The sequence below is a fragment of the Macaca mulatta genome, chromosome 5 (genome assembly GCF_049350105.2).
Source record: "Macaca mulatta isolate MMU2019108-1 chromosome 5, T2T-MMU8v2.0, whole genome shotgun sequence".
Taxonomy (NCBI): Eukaryota; Metazoa; Chordata; class Mammalia; order Primates; family Cercopithecidae; genus Macaca; species Macaca mulatta.
Genome location: NC_133410.1, coordinates 76,415,736 through 76,439,165, shown reverse-complemented (window position 1 = coordinate 76,439,165; position 23,430 = coordinate 76,415,736). Strand labels below are relative to the sequence as shown.

The window sequence follows — 23,430 nt, the reverse complement described above, 5'->3', positions numbered from 1 at the left end:
CTTCAGGATCTTATCCAGTGGTTGCCAATCCTGGCTGCACACTGGACTCATCTGGGTGTGCCGAAAAAAATGTCCATTCCTGGGCTGCACTCCTAATTTCTCATTGGTTTGGGCGTGGAGTCTGGCACAGCTATCTAAAAAAAAAAAAAAAAAAAAAAACTCCCTAGGTAGAAGCACTTAATTAAAACATGGTTTAAAGCAGGAGATACTCAGATGATTAGGAAAACAGGAAGGTGGAAAGTTAGAAAGGAGGAGAGGGGAACAGATTAGAAGAAATTATGTTCCTAGGTCTTTTTGGGGAGTGAGAGACCAAGTGCTACTTGGGAGGTGCCAGTATTCATGGAGAATTGAGAAAATGCAGTGGGCGGGTTCTGCATGAAGGGTACAGACACCTGATAACACCAGCATCACCATCACTTCGATCGCGCGGGGGTGGACAGAGGGCAGTGTCTAACTTTCCTTCCTTTGACAGGGTATCGCAGTTCTCCTTCTGGACTGCTTTCCATTTCCATAAAACAGGGCAGTCGTCTTCCATGTGCATCCTGCCCCTCTTCTACCTTCCTCATTCCTACCCTTGACTGTGCTGTGCGGAGATGGGGCTCTGTGTCTGGAGTGCGTGGGTCTTATTCAAAATCCCTCGAACTTGGGAGCCGCCTTTTGCTCATTGCTGATCCAACTGCCTCTCTGTTAAGACATTCGGTTTGGTTTAAGAGGGCAAGGCGGAGGATGAAGAAAGGGATCTCTGTGTGCGAATAGCCCCCTTCAGGATTCCGTGGAGCAGAGCGCAGGGCGTGATGGCTGCTTGGCGGGCATCTGGCGTTTGTACTTGTGTATGTTTTTACCCTCCAGGCCCCGGACTCCCATTGTCACAGCCCAGCCGCCGCGACTCCCTGGCAGACAGCCCCAGACGTTAGCCAGCCGCGCATAACTGAGCTCCTCCTGCTCTTTCTCAGTGTTTTCCTCTTCTCCAGCTTGGTCTCTCTGGTCATTTTCTGAGTCCTTTTGTGATGTCCGGAGACTGAAAAGTTCTCCGTTATCTACCCCATCCTTTGCTCATGCACTCCTTGCTGAGAGTTCTCAGATTTTCTTTCTTTTTTTTTTTTGAGACGGAGTCTCGCTCTGTCGCCCAGGCTGGAGTGCAGTGGCGAGATCTCGGCTCACTGCAAGCTCCGCCTCCCGGGTTCACGCCATTCTCCTGCCTCAGCCTCCCGAGTAGCTGGGACTACAGGCGCCCGCCACCTCGCCCGGCTAGTTTTTTGTATTTTTGATAGAGACGGGGTTTCACCGTGTTAGCCAGGATGTTCTCGATCTCCTGACCTCGTGATCCACCCGCCTCGGCCTCCCAAAGTGCTGGGATTACAGGCGTGAGCCACCGCGCCCGGCCCTGTGTTCTCAGATTTTCTCTCAGCTTCCTAGCAAGACTTCGTGTTTCTTCTCCCATTTTTGGTATTTTCTCTAGTGTCGTCCCTAAGGCTGAACCTGGAACAGAATGCTTCTCTTACCCCCGTGTGGGCTAGTTCTTCTCGTGTGTGTGTCTTGGGTACTTAGGATATGTATTACTGTGTGTTTGAGTTCAGCTACAAGACAATTTTCCCGAGTGCTGAGAGGAACTGAGAAGGTGCTAGATGTGGGTGCAGTAAACAATCTGGGCCAGGAAGAGCCAGACTGTTCAGTGAGGCTCAGAAGTGCCAAATAGCACAGCTCTGAAATCAGGGAAATGGATATGCCTCTCTGATCACAGGAGAGGAGGACCTGCCTGGTGAGAACTGGAAGGCTTTGCATAAGGAATTGACCGTTTAGCAAGGCAAGTCACACTTGCTCTTATCCGGCTAGGGGACAGAGGAGCCCATCCGGCTGGGTGTGAGCTGTGAGAAATGGGAACAAGGTGAAGCAAAGCTATGCCAATGCATTTGGGACGTGTTACCCCACAGAAGGAGATCGCAGGGGCATGGAAATACTCTTTTCTGCTCTTATTGGCATTTTTCAAATCAGAAATCTCTGCACTGGCACTTTGGCTAATTTTAGGCAGTCATTATTTTTCTTTAATTAATGGTGCTTTCTTTTTTTGAGTTTTGTTTTTTATTTTACTTGAATTATTAGTTCCCTAACAGTGCAGGGAGACACAGAAAGGAGTTTTTCATGGTTTCTAAGGTAGATTTCTCTTCTTTTTTTGAGACAGGCTCTCACACTCTGTTATCCAGGATGGAGGGCAGTAGTACAATCATGGCTCACTGCAGCTTCGTCCTTTAGGGCTCAAGAGATCCTCCCAACTCAGCCTTCCAAGTAGCTGGGACTACAGGCACATACCACCATGCCTGGCTAAGTTTAAAAATTTTTTTCCATAGAGACAGGCTCTCCCTGTGTTGCCCAGGCTGGTCTCGAACTCCTGGGCTCAAGTGATTCCCCTGCATTGGCCTCCCAAAGTGTTGGGATTACATGTGTGAGCCAGTGCACCCATCCGTAGACTGGATTTTAAAGGTGAGGACATAATGCCTTTACAAGGACTGGGAGAAACTAGATGCAAAGTATCCTAAGGGTGAGGTGAACCTGGAGCTTACTGTAGAACTTCCAAAGGCATTCCTTCTAGAGCAACCATCAGTTCTGGCCTTGGAGACTTTATTCTTTTGTTTATGTAAATGAAAATAATTTCCTCATAAAACAGGGGATTTCAGATTTGGCGCCTCTTCAGAGCAACCATACATAAAAATAGGAAACTCATTATTTATAGGCACAAGGAAGAAAATGTTCTCAGTACTCCCGAAATTGGCCTTGGAGCTGCTGTTTATGCCTCCCTCATCCTTGCTTTTTGGGTATGTTCTCCACCTTTATCCCTGCAGAGGATACTTTCTACAACCCCCAGTGGATGCCTGAAACTGTGGATAGTACTGAACTTTATACAATATATATTAATAGTATATATTAATATTATGTTTTTCCCTGTGTTTTCCCATATATACATACCTCTGATAAAATCTATTTTGTACATTAGGCACAGTAAGAGATTAACAGCAACTAATAATAAAATAGAACAACTATAACAATAAACCACATTCATTATTTTTGTGCTTTGGGGCCATTATTAAGTAAAATCAGGGTTTCTTGGAACACAAGCACTGTGATACCATGACAGTCAATCTGACAGCTGAGACAGCTGCTGACTGAGTAATGAGTGGGTGGCGTCGACAGTGTGGACACCCTACACAAACGAAAAAATTCGCATGGACAGAGCTGGATGGGGTGAGATTTCTTCACGCTACTCAGGACTGCGTGGAATTTAAAACCAGAAAGTGTTTGTTTTTGGAATTTCCCATGTAATATTTTCAGACCAAGGCTGACTGCAGATAACTGAAACTGGAAAGCAAAACCATGGATGAGGGTGGACCGCTGTACTTTACATTAATAATGGGCTTTACACCTCCCGGAGAAATTTTATTTTTATTTTTACTTTTTTTAAAAATAATGAGATAGGGTCTTGCTATGTTGCCAGGCTGGTGTCAAACTTCTGGGCTAAACTGATCCTCCCGCCTCGGCCTCCCAAAGTGCTGAGATTACAGCTGTGAGCCACAGCACCTGGCCTCACAGCAAGTTTTTACCTCCATTACTTCATTTTTATTTTCCCAGCCATCTTGTGAGAGAAGCCAGTCATTTTGCTGATAAAGAAATTGAGGTTCAGTGAGGCTAAGTGTCTTGTGGAGGTCACACAGACTGGAAATGGAGTGGGCAGGACATGAATTTAGGTTTTCTGAGTCCAAACCCAAAGCCTCCCCTATGCTACCATGGTGCCTCTTTACATAATCTGTATTGCTGGAGTGTTCTGTCTCATTTTGCTTTGTTGGAGAATGAGGTGTTTGTGGAGAAGAAAACAGAATCTTAAGAACTGTAGGCCAGACTAGATTACAGAGGTTTTCAATGTCAAGCCAAGGAGATTAGTTATGTCTACAAGCTACCAAGACAGAAAGAAAAACAAGAAAGTAAAAGCATTAATATATTTTGAAGAAAAGGTCACATATTGCTGGAATCATAAACAGGTTTCATGGCTTACTATTTGCACCTGGTCTGAAATGTTTCTGAGGTGTTATCTGAGTGGTTCTGGATAAGTAGCGTAGACTTGCAACCCCAAATAGATGAGAATCAGTGGATGATAACCCCATCGTGGTCAAATGGCTAAAGTCCTACCCACATCTTAGAATAAAGTGATCTGGGAACCCCAGCCCTTTTTATTGGATTTTAATGTTTTCAATTAGTGTTTAATGTGCAAATCAGTATTTGAAAATATGCTTTGTGTTTTGTCTTGCAAATCATTAAAAAGATGCCATATGCATAGAATTACCTTGTATGGCAGGAATCCTAGGAAGATTTTAAAAGTCAATGTTAACACTTGGTAAACACTCCTGGGTAGAGTCCAGCAATCCTTATATTAGAGAAAATGTTTTCTCTCTGGGATTTGAAATGTTTTAGATTTACATCTTCCTCTTGAGAAAAACTTTCTAACTGCCAGAAAGAAGATAATGGTCCTGAATGAATACATTTACTAAACTGTAAAATCCAGAATAGATAAGATCTGACTCTGAGTAGCTTTTCCCAGCCTCATTTCTTGCCACATCCCTCCTGAACCCTGAGCTCCAGCCATAACGAACTTCCTCTCGCTCCTCAAGCATGTCTTGCTCTCCCTAGCCCCTAGCCTTTGCACGTGCCATCGCTTTTTTTAGAATATTCCCCCATTTCCCACCCCTCCATACCTTTGCTTGATTAACTCCTAGATATCCTTTGTGTCTCAGGTTAGTTTCCTTTTTGTTTGACAAGCCTCCCTTGACCTTTCCTCACCTCTCTTCACTCCTGAATCCAACCCCTCCAACTTAGAATGCGGGCCTGGTTCTTACATGACTCTCCCTTATCATCCCATTTTCACAATGCATTGAAATTGCTGCATACCCTATTAGATCATGGGCTCAGTGCTGCTAAGGACCAGTCAATTTATTCTCTCTAGTTCTTTCCTGTGATCCAACGCCTGGTGTTGAGCAGGTAATCAACAAACTGCTGAGTAGTTGAGTGAACCAATGTCACTACCAAAATACACACTGTTTAGTATTTTCCTATGAAGGTTTAAATAACAAGAGTGTATGAACCATTCCAAGAAACTGGCTTTTGTTGTTGTGGATCACTGAAAAGATTTTCAGGGGACTCTGGACTATGCTAGACATAGCTAGCTATGACTGCTTTTATTCCACAGTTTGTAGAAGGGCATGGTTTAGCATTTGGAAAAGATTAAAGTGCAGAGATTTTAATTAACTGTGACCTATTTAAAAATCGGAACTCAGCTGTTCGTAGGTACAAATAGGTCAATGTTTGGGTATGCCCTTTTTATGTTTCTGACTCAGCCACTCAACTAGAGCAATAAAATGACCAGAATTGCTGATTCTCAATTTTTACCCTTATGCTAACATAGATCATAAGTTAAATATCTATAAAACAGTAGCAATTTCATTTAAAAACTTAGATAAAACCCAGGAGATAAAAGATAAAGATTAATGCTGTAGCAAAATATTCCTTTATTAGTCAATTTATAAAATTTAAAAATTGGATGTTAAGTGGTCAGATTTTTTTTTTTTTTTTTTTTTTTTTTAAGACGGAGTCTCGCTGTGTCGCCCAGGCTGGAGTGCAGTGGCCGGATCTCAGCTCACTGCAAGCTCTGCCTCCCGGGTTTTTACGCCATTCTCCTGCCTCAGCCTCCCGAGTAGCCGGGACTACAGGCGCCCGCCACCTCGCCCGGCTAGTTTTTTTTTTGTATTTTTTAGTAGAGACGGGGTTTCACCGTGTTAGCCAGGATGGTCTCGAACTCCTGACCTCGTGATCCGCCCGTCTCGGCCTCCCAAAGTGCTGGGATTACAGGCTTGAGCCACCGCGCCCGGCCAAGTGGTCAGATTTTTTAGTGGGAGAAGCCCAAGTGACGTTTAGAGTAACTATTGAAAACTGCAGGCTGGCATGATGCCTCACACTTGTAATCCCAGCACTTTGGGAGGCCAAGATGGGCAGATCCCTTGAGCCTAGGAGTTTCAGAGCAGCCTGGGCAACATGGTGAAACCCCATCTCTACCCCTCCCAAAAAAACAGCAAAAAAATAAAATTTTGCTGGGTGTGATGGCACGTGCCTGTGATCCCAGCTACCTGGGGGGCTAAGGTAGGAGGATCCCTTGAGCCCAGTGATCTTCCCACCTCAGGAGGTTGCAGTGAGCTGACATTGCACCACTGCACTCCAGCCTGAGTGACTGAAAAACAAACAAACAAATAAAACTGCAGAAGTGCAAGTCTGTGTTGACAAGCAATATTTTTATATTGGGAAAATGGATTTAAAAGAAACAATCAGCAAAGCATAAGCTTCAGGTATACAAAGATGTTAAGAACATTTGTATGGTTTTAAGAGAAAAACATGAACTTAGATTCTATTACCCAACATGAAGAAACTGCTGCAGAGGGAAATCTCTTGTTAAGGTACAGATCCTTTCTAGTGAGCTGGGTGACAGGAGAAAGTATAGAGATTCTCCTCTTGAGGTAAATAAATCCTTTCCTACTAATATTTTCACATTCCTAAATTATGGTATAGTCAATGAACTTGAGACTTAGAAGGGCCCTGAGATCCATCTTGACCAAATCTCTTTTTTTTTTTTTTTTTTTTTTTTTTGAGACGGAGTCTCGCTGTGTCTCCCAGGCTGGAGTGCAGTGGCGTGATCTCGGCACACTGCAAGCTCCGCCTCCCGGGTTCACGCCATTCTCCCGCCTCAGCCTCCCAAGTAGCTGGGACTACAGGCGCCCACCACCGTGCCCGGCTAATTTTTTGTATTTTTAGTAGAGACGGGGTTTCACCATGTTAGCCAGGATAGTCTCGATCTTCTCACCTCGTGATCCACCCGCCTCGGCCTCCCAAAGTGCTGGGATTACAGGCTTGAGCCACCGCGCTCGGCCCCAAATCTCTTATATAAGAGGCCCCAGGGGCTAAATATTTGCCTAAGCTCCTTCCTAGATAACGGCAGAAAAGGAACTAGAATTACAGGAATTCAACTTCTTGCACTTTATTAATAACACAGCAAAAACATGATCTGTTCTCAATCGGTTGGCTACCACGTAAACAGTGTGAAGCTAAGAGATTAGGAAAGTGCTGAGGAAAGCCATTGAGCATCCACAGCTCCACTGCCTAGGTAGATGGTCAGCAGGCAGTTTAGCTGTGGGAGTATTTCCAATTTGTATGAATGAAACATGGACAAATAAGATAAGGCTGGCTCCAGGAAAGTAATTTCCCCAGTTCCCATGAGCCTTGGATTTGGAAAACTGCAGTCCATCCTGGAATTAGGGAGCATCACAAACGGTACTGGGTAGAACTCCTCATGTGGCCTCAGCCCACGCTTAGAGGCAGTCAAGGTCCCAGGTGCCGGCTCGCCCACAAACTATGGCTGAGACAGAAAAACAAAGGAAAAAAAGTCCTCCCCAAACACACACATAAGCAAAACTCATCTTCCTGTGTTCTCTGCCAAGAGAGCTGGAGCAAAAGAGATGAGTTTGAGACTCTGATTCATCCATCAAGACAAATAAACTCAGTCTATGGAGGTTAGGAGGGCAATTTGGGAAGCAAACTAAAGTTGAGTTTTGGAAACGGGCTCTAGAGAAAAGGAAGATGACATCCTGGGAATTTGACTCCATGACGAGAAGAGAAAGCGGCTCACTCTTGAAGCGTGGAGTACCGCAAATGCCAATAGGCAAACATCCTCAAAAGGCAGCTCCAGAGGCTATCCTGCCAAGGTGTCGGCCCTCCTCTCAATCCACAAAAACGTGCACTCAGAGTTCCAAGCTAGCGTCCTGCTGAGCTGAAGGAGCATCTCCAGTGGAGAAGGCGGCCCGATGGCACTGTTCCATTTCAGCAGCAGCAAAAGAAGCTCTGATTGGTATAACACACTTCCTCCAGTGGCGCCAAGCTCTTGGGCTGGCCTGGGGCATCCACCCTTGCTCCCTGATCAAAACCACTGTCTTTACCTGCATTCACTTCTCTGGTGGCCTCCTGGCCTCATCCTCAGGAAATCTCTAACACATCTTTGTTTCCATTATCTCTCTCTGCTCCACAGTCCTGGCTCCCAGAGGACTCTCAGGGTGGTCTGGCCAGGTGTTCCTTTGCTCCTTCCCCCCATCTCCAGCCCCAGCACGGACCATAGCTGTGAGTTTGTGCTCAGACTCCGTGCACTCTCTCTTTCTTTGTCCCTGAGCATCACTAGAGTATCTGGCTAAGGTCCCGTCCACCCTTCTGGTGGCATGGGTCTCCCATCCCTTTATCAAACCCACACCTCTGCTTTTTAGGTGGAGCTAATTCTGCTCCCCTGGAGTGTGGTCTGTACTCAGTGACTTACTCTCGTGACATATTTGAATAAAATATATTGGGAGGGACAGTGCATGCCTGAAGCTTCTTTCTTGCTTTCTGTGGGATCACTTGCTCTGGGTGAAGCCAGTGCCATGCTGTTAGGATGCTCAAAGAGCACAAAGGAGAGGTCCATGTGATAAGGAACTGGGTCCTCCTGACAACAGCCATGTGAGTGAGTCAATCCAAAGCCAGAACAAAGTCCCTGCTGACACACTGACTGCAGCCTCATGGGACACTCCAGCCCAGAACCACAAAACTAAGCTACTCTCAAGTTTTTGATCCGCAGAAACTGTGTGAGATAGTAAATATTTATTATTGTTTTAGGCTGCTAAGTTTTGGACTAATTTATTATGTAACAGCAAACAACTAATATTTTCCTTTAGTTTTAGGTGTTTTTTTTTTTTTTTTTTTTTTTTTGAGATGGAGTCTTGCTCTGTTGCCCAGGCTGGAGTGCAATGGTATGATCTCAGCTCACTGCAACCTCCGCCTCTTGGGTTCAAGTGATTCCCTTGCCTCAGCCTCCCGAGTAGCTGGGATTACAGGCATGTGCCACCAGACCCAGTGAATTTTTGTATTTTTAGTAGAGACGGGGTTTCACCATGTTGGTAGGGCTGGTTTTGAACTCCTGACCTCAGGTGATTCACCTGCCTCAAGCCTCCCAAAATGCTGGGATTACAGATGTGAGTCACTGTGCTTGGCCTTAATTGTTTTAAAAGAAGAAGAAGAAAAAAAGAATAATACAACATCTTTGAACTTTCTCCATCATCAGCTAGAGTTCTTTCTTAATAATCATAATCTCTTTTTGGAAGGTTTTTTTTTTTTGGTTTGTTTTTAGTCATAAAGTCCTCTCTCCAAGAATTAGGGCAAAAAACCAAAACCAAAACAAAGTATCAATAACATAAACAAAGTCCTCATGGATGGACAGTTATTTATTTGGGAACATTATGACTTGACCCCAAGAAGATGTCTGCAATGATAATATATATTTTCAAGGGCTGTTCTTAACATGCTCTTTGTACCTGCCGTCCTAGAATCTTTTATGTTACTTTCATCATTATACAAAAAAGAACTGGAACTTATATCCTCCCAGGGACCCCAAAACATAAGCCTTAACTGTGAGCATCTGTAACCTTAAGCAGTCCATGGAAGACACAAGGGATTTTTTTTGTTGTTACTCTTGTATTTACACTTTAAGAAATAATAAGTGAGATTAACTTGTCATATGCCATAACACAGATGTACCTGTAGGACATTATGCTAAAAGAAATAAGCCAGTCCCAGGAGGGCAAATATGACATGATTCCATTTGTATGAGGTATCTAAAGTATTTAAACTTATAGAAGCAGAAACAGAATGGTGGCATCCAGGGGCTAGGGTAAGTGAGAAATGAGGAGTTGCTGTTCAATGAGTACAAAGTTCTAGAGATCTGCTGCACAACAATGTGCTTATAGTTAATGTCTTATTAAGAAACACTGTACTGCACACTTAAAACTTTGTGAAAAGGGCAGATTTCATATTATGTGTTTTCTATCACAAAACACATAAAGAAAAAACATAGTGAGTGAGATTAAAATGACCTTATTCCAAGATTCAAAGCAGTGATTGCTTTTTTGCAACCCTTCAGGACATCTCCAATAGACCACCGAGTATTGCACGGTCTCAAAAATTCCTCAAAACTGAAAAAAAAAAAAAAAAAGTTTTACTTGTTTTTCATACAAAACAAAAAAATATTGTACTCTTCTCCCTGGAGAATAATTGATAGGGTAGGGAAAAAGATGGATATCATAAAATATCTAAACCAAACATAAGGAGAAGAGGTTGTGGTTACAAGAAATTTGGGAATCACTGATCTGGAAACAGGTTGAAGTTTCAAAAGAAGCGGGCTTTAGGCTGGGAGTGGTGGCTCATGCCGTAGTCACAGCACTTTGGGAGGCCGAGGGGGGCAGATCTCTTGAGCCCAGGAGTTCAAGATCAGACTGGGAAACAGCCCTGTGTGGAGGTGCATGCCTATAGTCCTAGGTACTTAGGAGGCCGAGGTGGGAGAATCGCTTGAGCCTGGGAGGTGGAGGTTGCAGTGAGCCAAGATCATGCCACTGCACTCTAGCCTGGGTGACAGAGACTCTGTCTCAAAAAAAAAAAAAAAGTAAGTTTAACAAAAAATATGTGCGCATTTGAAATGCTAACCTCCAGTCAAAGGACTGACATCACCAGTTTACTATCTAATTTCCCCTATAGCAAAGACGTGTAGACACAACAACCAAGGGGGGGGGGGGAAATGGCAGCCAGTGACAAGTGACGACGAAAAGCAATGAGCTAATGCACAGATAAGATGGGCCTAGCAAGACATCAGTAATGGCAGAGAAAAATAAAGGAGGCTGAGATACTTTCTATTCAGTAGTGCATGACTGGAGTCAAAAATGAAGAACATACAAATGGCAGGATTTTGTCATATCATTTTCCACAGAAAAAAGAAAAGAAAATATCAGAAGATGGGAACTGGCACATGAAAGGTTGAACTGTCACAGCGCACGTATATAATTATCAATGCCAAGCAGTAAACCAAGAATGGGATTGGTCGACGGCACCGAGGGAAGTGAAAGGAAACTGGATATACAAGGAGAAAGGGACAGATTGTGTTTAAATTTAGAACATGGGCTCATGCCTTCAAAGTTGACTGATAGCTGGAGCATGCTTTCTCTTCAGTCATTCCTCCATTCGCTACTTTTTTACAATAAAAGCTAATTCTGTGAAGCTTTCCATGGCCACTTTTGGATGCAGGCCCCTTCTGAAGGACACGAGAGAAATGTGAAAGCTGCAAGGAAGCCTTTCTGGCCAAGATTGGAGAAATTCTCTGAGCCCCTCACCCAGCCATCAGGCCTAGAGGTCTAATGTGGATGGTTGAATCACCAAGTTGAACCAACCAGGCTTGCCCCTCCCAGGCCTCCTTCTACGGGTGTTTTTAGGAGGAAGGAGACCTCATGTCCTTCCCTGGCATTGTTTCAAGACAGGATCTCACCAAGACATCTTGACTTGCCTAGTAAAGAAACTCAACTTAGTGGGGAAGCTTGACTGCCCATTTGGGGTCTTGGGCCATTTGTGGGGCTGGAGGGAGCAGAAAAGAGAATCAAGACAGCAAATAGGCCTGGGATGATGGCTTATGCCTATAATCTGAGTGCTTTGGGAGGCCAAGGTGAGAGAACTGTTGGGGCCAGATGTTCGAGACCAGCCTGGGCAACATAGTGAGGTCTGGTCTCTACAAAAAATAAAATAAAAAATAAAAGAAATAAAAAATTAGCCAGGTGTGGTGGCTGTCCAGCCTGTCCTTGTGCTGTCTTTTTTTTTTTTTTTTTTTTGAGACAGAGTCTCGCTCTGTCACCTAGGCTGGAGTGCAGTGGCCAGATCTCAGCTCACTGCAAGCTCCGCCTCCCGGGTTTACGCCATTCTCCTGCCTCAGCCTCCCGAGTAGCTGGGACTACAGGTGCCCGCCACCTCGCCCGGCTAGATTTTTGTATTTTTTTTTAGTAGAGACGGGGTTTCACCGTGTTAGCCAGGATGGTCTTGATCTCCTGACCTCGTGATCCGCCCATCTCGGCCTCCCAAAGTGCTGGGATTACAGGCGTGAGCCACCGCACCCGGCCTGTGCTGTCTTTTTAAGTTTTCCTTAGATAGTCTTTCCTTCTGTGGTGACACCTGCCTGTAGTCACAGCTGCTCGGGAGGCGCAGGTAGAAGCATTGCTTGACCCCAGGAGTTTGGGGTTGCAGTGAAACATGATGTCACCACTGCACTCCAGCCTGGGTGACAGAGAAGGCCCTTTCTCTTAAAAAAAAAAAAAAAAAAAAAAAAAAAAAGCAAATAAGCAGAGAGAAGGTGGACGGGAGCCACACATTACAGAAACTTCTCATTATTGAGATTTCTATCTTTCTAGGCTGTTTATGGTCTCTCACAACAAAACAAAACGGGGTCAGGTGCGGCGGCTCACTCCTGCAATCCCAGCACTTTGGGAGGCCGAGGCAGGTGAATCACTTGAGGTCAGCAGTTTCAGACCAGCCTGGCCAACATGACAAAACCCTGTCTCTACTAAAAATACAAAACAGCTGGGCATGGTGGTGTATGCCCATAATCCCAGCTACTTGGGAGGCTGAGGCAGGAGAATTGCTTGAACCCTGGAGGCAGAGGTTACAGTGAGCCAGAATCGTGCCACTGCACTCCAGCCTGGGTGACAAAGTGAGATCCTGTCTCAAAAAAACAAAAGACGAAAAACACCAAAATGGAAGGTCCTCAGTGGGAACTAGGTCAGCACCAGCCCTCTGTAGGTCCTGGGAATCTTAAGTGAGTCTTTCCCTCTTTCTTCTAGAAGTTCTCCCAGAGTACCATATTTTTCCCTCAAAATGACTGGAAAAATTCATTGTATAATGTGTTATTAAGAAAGTAATTTTCTAAAGAGGGTGATTTAAATAAAAACAAAAACCAAATAAATATTCCGCTTATGTTGGAAGGAACTTTTTCTATTTCCTCTATCCCATCCCTTCCCCCACAACTAAACAAAAAATGTGATTGTCTTATTATGTTAACACGGATTCAGTTATCTATGCATTTCCATTAAGGATAACAAATAAAAAAAGTACATTTCCTGCTGAAAATCACATTTAACAAATCCCTTTGAGGACAGAAAAAGTGCAAACCATTTAGAAAGATTAGTTTGTGGGAGGAAGAAGTCAGTTGCAAATCACTCCTCTGCATTATCCTCTAGTTAAATGAGGTGGACGCCCCAGGCCACATTTATAATGATGTAAGGCTCTCAATCTCTTACTGCAGGACTGAACCATAATTGTTCTCAAATCAAACATGCAATGTACAACCAAAAGGTTCAATAAGAAAACCTTTGTTTTCTCTTCTGAAAGTCTAAGACAACATAAGCCAGCTCACAAACTGGCCTCAGGGGTAATAAGCACTGGATACCAGGGATGCTCAATGTATTTTTCTATTTGATTAAGATCGATTAATTCTAAAACACAAATGTATTCAAGCTTGTGGATCAGTGTTGAATGCTGTAACACACACATCTCAATGTATTAAATAATTTATTGACATATAATTGCTAATTAAAAAGGCCAGTTCATTTGAAGATGGGTTCTCCCTGCACCTATTCATTGTGCACTACTTCCTATTTCTTCTGCTCTGAACACACCTGGCCCTGCAAATTACTGAAGTCCCGAGGGTCCATGTGCACAAGGCAGTGGTAAATCTGGAAGAAGTGTGTGAATCTATATAAGGTAAGGCAGGAGCATATGTTGGTCAAAAGTGATACCCATCAATGCAGTACTCCAGGTCCTACTGAAGACACTGTTTTTGATATACTGGGGGGGAAGAAAATACTTGGTGTTTAATCGATCTTAATCAAATTGAAAAATACACTGAGCATCCCTTGTATCCAGTGCTCATTACCCCTGCGACCAGTTTGTTAGCTGGCTTGTGTTGTCTTAGACTTTCAGCCTGTTCCTCCTGCTGCAGCCTCTGGAAAGCCACTTCTAGTCAACCATTCAATTCCATGCTGTCATTGAGTATACATATGTCTCAGCAAGTCAGAAGAGGTCTGCATGGGTTAGCAGAGCAGGATCTGTCAGTAGGAGGCCTATTTGGGGTTTTTACATCTGGTGTGCCTATTTTCTTCCTTCATCTGTGCTGACAACTAAGTTTGCACTCAGTCTGGTGTCACAGCTGGGTCTTAATCACTTGGGGTTAGATTAAGCAATCCTGGATCTCTGACACTGGCCATGTTGCAACACACACAAGGAAATTGTGTCTTTCTTTTTCCCCGGGTGGTCACTGTGTGGGCAGTGTCCTCTAACAGCACACACACGGCTATCAGGCTCTCCTCCCAGAATAAGGGACTGATCTCAGTTGATATCAGAATAGGTCTAAGGGAGCCACATCAGCCTTGATGTGGCATATTTGGTCATGGAGGCTAGTGGGGTACTCAGGAAGGCAGGTTTCATGTGAGCTTTCAAAACTTTGGGTCTGCTTAGGAAGGTTTGTCTTGAATAGCTTTTTTCCTGAGGATTGGGAACCTTGGCTGGGGTAAGGGAGGTGATTATTAAAAATGTCCTAGGCTTGGTGCAGTGGCTCATGCCTGTAATCCCAGCACTTTGGGAGGCTGAGATGGAAAGATTGCTTGAGGCCAGAAGTTCGAGACCAGCCTGGACAACATCGTGAGACCCCTATCTCTTTTTTAAAATTTAAATTTAAATTAAAAAAAACTTTTGTTTTAGGTTTGGGGGTACACGTGAAGGTTTGTTACATAGGTAAATTCGTGTCACGGGGTCTGTTGTACAGATTATGTCATCACCCACGTATTAAGCTCAGTACTCAATAGTTATCTTTCCTGCTCCTCTCCCTCCTCCCACCCTCTGCTGTCAGGTAGACCCCAGTGGCTGTTGTTTCTTTTTTTTGGGTTCATGAGTTCTCATCATTTAGCTCCCACTTATAAGTGAGAACACATGGTATTTGGTTTTCTGTATCTGCGTTAGTTTGCTAAGGATAATGGCCTCCAGCTCCATTCATGTTCCCGCAAAACACATGATCTCATTCTTTTTTATGGCTGCAGATATCCTATCTCTACAAAACAATAACAAATTAGCTGAGTGTATGTGTTGGGGGGTGCCCCTGTGGTCCCAGCTACTTGGGAGGCTGTGGCAGAAGAATTGCTTGAGCCCAGGAGGTTGATGATACAACCAGCTGTGTTCACGCCACTGCACGCCAGTCTGGGCGACAGAGGGAGATCCTGTCTCAAAAAAATTAAATAGGCAGTTGCAGTTGTGTTCTCTATGTTCCTATCTTTCTGCCAGTGCCACCTAGATGGCCTCTCAAAACCTTGACCCAGCCGCCACCAGCATTGCTGCTGCCTATAAAGGTGCCACCCCCAGCAGGGGTGCCGCCTGGGACCCTGTGGGCAAAAGGCTACAGCAGGAGTCGATGACCTTCACAATGCCTGGTGACACAGGGATTTCTGCCTTCCCTGAATCAGGCAACCTTTTCAAATGGGTGGGGACCATCCATGGAGCAGCTGGCACAGCATATGAAGACCTGAGGTATAAGCTCTCCCTAGAGCTCCCCAGGGGCTACCCTTACAATGTGCCCATAGTGAAGTTCCTCACGCCTGGCTACCACCCCAACATGGACACCCAGGGTAACATCTGCCTGGACATCCTGAAGGACAAGTGGTCTGCCCTGTATGGTGTCAGGACCATCCTGCTCTCCATCCACAGCCTTCAAGGAGAACCCAGCGTTGATAGCCCTTTGAACAGGCATACTGCCGAGCTCCAGAAAACCCTCACAGCTTTTAAGAAGTATCTGCAAGAAACCTACTTAAAGCAGGTCACCAGCCAGGAGCCCTGACCCAGGCGGCCCAGCCTGTCCTTGTGCTGCCTTTTAGAGTTTTCCTTAGATGGTCTGTCCTTTCTGTGATTTTTGTACAGCACTCTGTATCTTGAGCTGTGGTATTATTATTGTTATTATTATTATTTGTCTTTTAAGCCTCCAGTTGAGAGCTTGTGATGTATATTAAATAAATGTATTTTGGGTTGGGCAGGGTGGTGCATCTCTGTAATCCCAGCACTTTGGGAGGCTGAAAGGGGAGGATTGCTTGAGTTCAGGAGCTCAAGACCAGCCCAGACAACACAGCAAAACCTTGTCTCTACAAAAAATGCAAAAATTAGCTGGGCATGGTGGTGTGTGCCTGTAGTTCCAGCTACTCGGGAGACTGGGGTGGGAGGATTGCTCAAGCTAGAGAAGTTGAAGTTGCAGTGAGCTGAGATTCCTGCCACTGCACTCAGCATGGGTGACAGAATGACCCTGTCTCAAAAAAAAAAATAAAATAAAATAAAATAAAAATAAAAATAAAAATAAATAAATAACTAACAACAAAATGCAAAATGCTCCAGAACTGCCCAAGATTACTGGTGTCTCTGGCTCATGAGGTCAGACTAGGATGGGTCTCTTCAAACAGCTCCCTAAGCTTCCATGACTACAGTTACTGGCCAGGCTACAAGCCAGCCCAGATGCCAATACCACTGTCACCACCACCACCTCCATGGCCACAGCCCATTTATGGTGAGCTTTCTAAAGCATGTTCTCTTTATCTGATTCTCAGCACAGTCCTGTGGAGTGGATTGGGAGTGATCATAATCTCTATTGCACAAAGGTGAGGAAAAGGGAAGAGGGAAGATGGGAGGACCTAGTGACTTTCCCAAGGGCAGCAGCTCACCCAGCTGTGGTCCTGGCACAAGCAAGTGAGCTTCTAAACTCTGCCCATCGTACTTTCCTCTTTGGAAAATGGATCCTTCTCTCTCTTTTTTTTTCTTTTGAGACAGAGTCACGCTCTGTCGCCCGGGCTGGAGTGCAGTGGAGCAATCCCAGCTCACTGCAACCTCCGCCTCCTGGGTTCAAGCGATTCTCCTGCGTCAGCCTCCCGAGTTGCTGGGATTACAGGTGCGCGCCACCACGCCTGGCTAATTTTGGTATTTTTAGTGGAGGCGTGGTTTTGCCATGTTTGCCAGGCTTGTCTTGAACTCCTGGCCTCAAGTGATCTGCCTGCCTCAGCCTCCCAAAGTGCTGGGATTACAGGTGTGAGCCACTGCGCCCGGCCTGGAAAATTTACCTCTAATCCCAAATAAAAACATTCCCCTCACCCACCATTGTCTCCTGCCTCTGAAGGTGTTAAAAAGCTAAAAAGAAACTGCAACTGGCATCTGGCCTCTACTTCCCATTCAGACGAATGTGAAAGTACTATAGGCTTCACCCATTTCTCTCCTCACATGAGACACAAAAGAGTCTCCAGCCTGACTTCAGGGGCTTACGTCACTTTTGCCCAGACTCTCCCATTTCTTTCCTCTATCTCTTAAAGTTGGAGGAAGGCCCTTTTTTCATAGCATCCTGTGCCTCTGTCCTATTTATACCATTTGAAAACCAAGCTCTTTTAAACACTTTTTCAGACAGCTTGCTTCTTTTAAGTCTTTCAATTAAAAGAAAGAAAGAAAGAAAAAAAAGATACAGCTCCCAACTAAAACACAGCCACCAGCACTCAAGGACTGTCATGCCTCAGGAATTTAAATTGTACTTCATTTGGCATAATCTGTGTTACAACAATATAGCATTATCTGCTTTGAATGCACTAGGCACCCTCAGGGTGGAGTTGCATTTTATATGAGTTATTAAATCTGGTTGGAACTCAACAAGAAACAGTGCCATGTGGGGAAATCCGTGCCGAATGGACCCTTGACTGATCACATTTCAAAGCCTAGCACTTTGCTAAAGGGCATCTTCCTTTAAAAATAAGCAATCCTATTACTCAGAGCCTTCTCTGCACACCATGTCTTTGAAGGAATTTGATAGTTTGCAAATTCAAAGTTGGAAATTAAAATCCCACAAATAAGACTTGAATCCATTTATTCATGCTAAAATGAATATAGTTTTGGAGAGCCTATCCTTATTAGGATCATTTCAGTATAATCTGTGATCTGGTGTGAGGTTGCTTAACTAACCTCCTGCCCGCTAAAGGAGGCATATTTTCTAAGATAAGCTCTGCCTTCAAAGGACTCAGGAGATACCATAGAATAATATTAACTGAAGTGCATTTCTTCTTAAATAACGTTTCATTGTTTCTTTAATCTGTGTTATTTTTATTTTGCCAGGCTTAGGATATCTTCTCCTCCTTCCCTAAAATGCATTAAAATAAATCCTGGCCCCTGCAGGAGTGATCAAAGCTCTACCATTCACAGAGGAATGTCTATTCCTCCAAGCTTGGGGAGGTTTCCTAACTAATGAGCTAGAACATTGTCAGATGTCTCATTGCCAAGTAATATATTAAAGTGCTTTTCTAATGAGATTTCTGCAAGGTAACCATAAAATCATAAAAAGCACACTAAGCTTCAGTGAAGCAAAAACATTAAAAAAAAAATAACCAAATGCCTTTTAGAGATAGAAGAGGTCAACACAACAGCTAAAAAAAGCTAAAGAGAATTTGACAAGTAGAAAAATAAAGTCCAGATAATTTTCGCATTTGAAAAAAAAGGTGGACACAAGGCAGAGGAATGTGGTGGGTAGATAGGTCATTAAGGAGTTACCTGAATATCTGTGTATGGCTGAAGTACCCGCCTTTCCACTCATCCTCGTCCACTTGGAACATGGATCTGTTATACATAACTACATATGGCCCTATGAACATCTCTTTATTTTCAGAACTTTCAAGAATTTAGGAATACGATATAAAAATCTTGAATACCAAAGCTCTTGTCTCAGTCAGCCTGGGCTGCTATAACAAATACCGTGGACTTGGTGGCTTAAGCATCTGAAGTGTATTGGATGGGAAGTCCAAGATCAGGGTGCGAGCATGGTAGGGTTCTGGGAGGCCCGCTTCTTGGCTTGTAGATGGCTGCCTTCTTGCTGTAGCCTCACATGGTGGAAAGAAAGATCATCTTCTTTGTCTCTTTTTATAGTGCACTAATCCCATTCACCTCTCAAAGGCCCTGCCTGTGAATACCATCATAGTGGGGGTTAAAGCTTCCACAGAGAAATTTTCGGGGGGACACCACCAACATTCAGACCATAGCTGATCTCTTTACTAGAACCAACGTACCGAGGAATTCTTGCTCAAAGCACAAACAATAGGAATGCCATGAAGCCTCTACAATGGATCACTCGGAAACAGTCCTTGGACTTCCTTCCCTTGGCTTTTGCTTGTCACTCCTCCTTCATTATTTAACCATGCAACCTCCCTGACATCAATGAAGCCAGGAAGCTAAGAAGCCAGCCATTTTGGTCACCTTCATGTAAGCATATGGCTCCAGCATGTTCTGTACAGATCTGACAGTCTTGCAGCACTGGGTCCCTTCCAAGAGGTAAAGAGTAGAACCGACAGATTAAAGGATCATGTGGGGTCTGAAAACCAGCTTGGAAGGTGATGTGGGTGTTTAGCTTAAGGAAGAGAAGCCTGGGGTGGGGACACACCTGTGAAATATGCTCTACATTTGAAGGGAAGCCATGTCAGAGAATGAGCACCCTTGATTTTAGTTACTTCAGAGGGAAGCACTAAGATCAAAGAATCATTACCTATTTAAGGTCAAGGTAACAAAGATCTGTCAGCAGTTAAGGATATCCAACAATAAACAGACTTCCTAAAAACGCAGTCATGTGTATCTGAGCAATAGTTGAAAGTTGTCAGGGATGTATCCTTCATCTTACTCACAATTTCAATCATATCCAATCAAATGATGGCTTGATTCCAAAGGGACATTTTTTATGAATAAATATTATTTTAAACAGCTAACCTCACGAGTACTGAGAAAAGATTTCTTCAAAACTAATAGTATTAAAGTATTTTTCAAAATACAGTACTCTGTATGTCAGTATGGTGTGGAAATAGAAAAACAAAAACAAAATATGGTGCTCTGGGTTTATACAAAAGAGACAAAGCAGAATAAGGCACACATTCATGGATGTTATATATTCACTTCTATGAGACCATAGGACACATCCAAAGAGTCCTCCTTTTATAGCAGTTCTTCAAAAAAGGCATATTTATTTATTTATTTATTTATTGAGACAGAGTCTCACTCTGTCGCCCAGGCTGGGGTGTAGTGATGTGATCTCGGCTCACTGCAACCTCCACCTCCCAGGTTCAAGCGATTCCTCTGCCTCAGCCTCCTGAGTAGCTGGGATTACAGGCACATGCCACCACACCCAGCTAATTTTTGTATTTTTAGTAGAAACGGGGTTTGACCATGTTGGCCAGGCTGGTCTCAAACTCCTGACTTCAAGTGATCTGCCTGCCTCAGCATCCCAAAGTGCTAGGGTTACAGGCATGAGCCACCAATGGCTGACCAAAAAAAGGCATAGTTTAAAAGGTCAAATAATTGACAGAACAATTTACTCTGGCACTCCAAGGCCAATGCAAATGCTGGAATGCAGCCTTCAGGTGAATCTTATACTGGAGCACCATCAGTCTTCAGGAATGTAACAGGAAATGAAATGCAAAGGGAACAGAACTGCGCGTCACTGCCGGGTCACTCACAGAATCTCTGCATTCACACAGGTCTGCATTCAGATCCAGGTGATGTTGGCTAAATGACTTAACAGTTTGAGCCTCAGTTTTCTCATCTACAGAATGGGGTAATAACAGCGCTCAGCCCTCGTGGAATGTTGTGATGCAGGCGCAGAGCTTCCCATGCTGTCTGGCACACAGAGCACTCAATCAATAAATCGGCCCTGTTACTTACAATTTCAAAACAATTATTTTAAAATGCCAGAGGATTTGTTTCCCTGGTTAAAGGCAAGCTGGACCGGATGACTTTCATGGTTCCTGTCAACGACCACATTCTATTATCCTGTTTCATGTTATTCTTTTCCCCCCTCAACTCACTCCTGCCACCCACCACCCACCCCACTCAACTGTGGCCACAGTAACAAAATAAACAGCAACACCTGTTCACTGACTGCTCACTATGGGCATTCATATGGGTAAATAATTTAACCCTTGTGACAGCCTTGTGAGGCTGGTACTGTCTCCTATTTTACAGAGGAGGAAACGGAGACACAGAAAGGTTGAGTAACTTGCTCAGAGCTACAAGGCTCATAAATGGTAGAGCTGGGATTAAAAAGCTAGATACCTCCTAACCACTATCCCATATTACCTCATAGGTAACCTAAAATTCTGCCTCAACAAATCAATTAGCCGCTGCACAAGTAAACTACCTGGTGTAGCTGATGGGAAAGTGGTAAAACTCAATTTCAAATTTGTCTAAAAAAAAAAAAAAAAGAAAAGTGGTAAAAGATCCAGTGTTTGCCTTCAATCTCTTCTTCACAGTTTTCAATGCAGTTCTTCCAGCTCTGAATTTGAAGAGTTTCATTCCTACGTATCGATTTATCTTCTTTCCCTCTCACAGAACACCCTTACCCTTGATGGGCCAGTGATAAAAATACGCATTTCCCATTCACTTGTGAGTTTAGGATGTTTTTTAAAAAGAGCTCTACCATGTTTCTTTGATCTTTGCTTTCAATGCAGATGGGATCCATGGAGAACCAGCTAATCCAGAGCCTACAGAGCCCTGAGCACGGTCAGGCATTTCAGAAATGCACTTGGATGGTAACTAGGAGATTTCTTGAACAATGGAAAGTTCCCAACAAAGCTGCTATGGCTCAAGAGGACCAGCTCCACCACCCACCCCTGCTGATCTGGGGGCTACTACCTGGGCTGAGCTGGCTCCCGTCCACAGGGCCCCCAATCCTCTGGCTCAATTCAATACCTCCTGCTGCGGTGGCTTGTTTCTTCTTGTCCTGAATGTTGTTTTTCAGAGCTGATGATTAATGCCTTCCATTTAGGGTGAGAAAAATGACCTTGCTGTCTATGCAAGTGAGGATCATTTATACCGTCTACAAAAGCAGCACACATGTACTCGGCTCAACTCAGAGTATTTCTCTTTGCTGTCTTCTTGTTAAACACCATCGTTTCTTCAAGCGAGGTTTATATTGTCTTGTGATTTCCCTTTTTTGGCGTGTGTGTGTGTGTGTGTGTGTGTATGTGTGTGTGTGTTTAAAAAAACAAATTGCAGGTGATACATGGCATTTTGTGTGGCTAAAATTCACATCCCACTGTACTTTATTAGTAAAAGCTGTTTATCCCCCACCTTTCAACACTGCTGGATGAGACACAAATAGAACCATTTCAGTTTTCCAGTTGAACAGCCATAGGGAAAAAAAAAAAGAGCAGAGCCTTGCTTATCTCTGTGTTACACATTAACACGGTCCTTCTTTGCAGAGGTTCTTCAAGGTAGACAGACTTTAAAAAGTCAAATAACTGACAGAATAATTACCCTGGCACTGAGAGGCCAATGCAGATGCTAGGATGTAGCCTTCAGCAAAATTCTACACCGAAGTTTCAGTCTTTAGGAAAGTAATGGAAAATGAAATGCAAAGGGAAGGGAATTTCCCAATTTCTCCACTAAGATTTTTGTTTTTTAAACCTCAAGTGAAAAAAGTCTAGTAAGTCAAATTCTACATGAAATCTTCCCAGTTATCTTCTGTCCAACAATCTCCCCTCCACTGACATCTAACAGCTTTTCCTATCACTCTCATGCTATTTGTCTCATTAATAATTGTTAATAATAAAAGTTACTACTATCCTTACCACTGCCTCTATTACCATTTACTGAGTTTACTGTATGCCAGGCACAGTGCAGGCTCATTCACATATTATCTCAGGCAACCCTCATAGGAATCTAGTGAAGTGGCTATGCTTATTACCCCATTGTACGGATGAGGAATTGGAAGCTTTGAGAGCTTAAATAAGTTGCCCAGAATCACAGAGCACATGGGAAGCAGAGCCAGGATTCAGGGTAGGTTTGACTCCAGAACTTCCATCCTGACCACGATTCCCACAGTTTCTGAGTGATGGCCCATTGACATGGCCCTTTCTCCCAACACAGGGTCTCCCACAGGGCTTGGTGGGTACCCGAATGAATGAATGACTACAAGAATGAACAAAACGAAGAAAAAGTGATTGTGATTTCTGAAGACTAGGTTTTCAAAATAACATACTTTATCTCAGTAAGAAAAGCAGGAAATGTCTAAAACTGAGTATGGGAATAGTTAGGAATTTAAAATGAGATAATTTCTCTATCTGCCTAAGATTCAAAGGAGGGAAATTGACACTGCTGCATTCTACTCACATTGCCCGAGTGCTCCAGCCTACAGGGGTTACAGCGGAAACAATAGAAGCTGACATATTCAAAAGAACATTGATTGCAGATACATGAAGGGTTTTATTAAAGTTGTTATCAGAACCTTTCTTCCAATACTGAGCCCCCATCTTCACATTTAGAGGAAGATTTCTGAGTGAAATTTATTTTATTTTTTGAGACAGGGTCTCACTTTGTCACCCAGGGTGGGGTGCAGTAGCACGATCATGGCTCACTGCAGCCTCTAACTCCTAGGCTCAAGTGATCCTCCCACTCCAGCCTCCTAAGTGGCTGAGACTA

At 43.9% G+C, this 23,430-nt stretch overlaps 3 protein-coding genes across 3 annotated transcripts in view; 2 read left to right on the top strand and 1 right to left on the bottom strand.

The window, feature by feature from the left end:
• The window catches only part of IGFBP7 (insulin like growth factor binding protein 7), a 77,819-nt gene that overhangs the window by 24,284 nt on the left and 30,105 nt on the right, over positions 1 to 23,430 (bottom strand). The gene's annotated exons all lie outside the window — the stretch shown is intronic.
• The window catches only part of POLR2B (RNA polymerase II subunit B), a gene marked incomplete at its 3' end in the record, with an annotated part of 126,819 nt that overhangs the window by 73,562 nt on the left and 29,827 nt on the right, over positions 1 to 23,430 (top strand).
• On the top strand, positions 14,666 to 16,766 carry LOC693688 (ubiquitin-conjugating enzyme E2 C). Its single transcript, XM_078003523.1, has one exon. The coding sequence runs from the start codon at positions 15,257 to 15,259 to the stop codon at positions 15,794 to 15,796; it is 540 nt and encodes a 179-aa protein (XP_077859649.1). The 5' UTR covers positions 14,666 to 15,256; the 3' UTR covers positions 15,797 to 16,766.

Excerpts from the sequence above, each read along its gene's own strand:
- LOC693688 (XM_078003523.1), top strand. The coding sequence starts at position 15,257 with ATGGCCTCTCAAAACCTTGACCCAGCCGCCACCAGCATTGCTGCTGCC.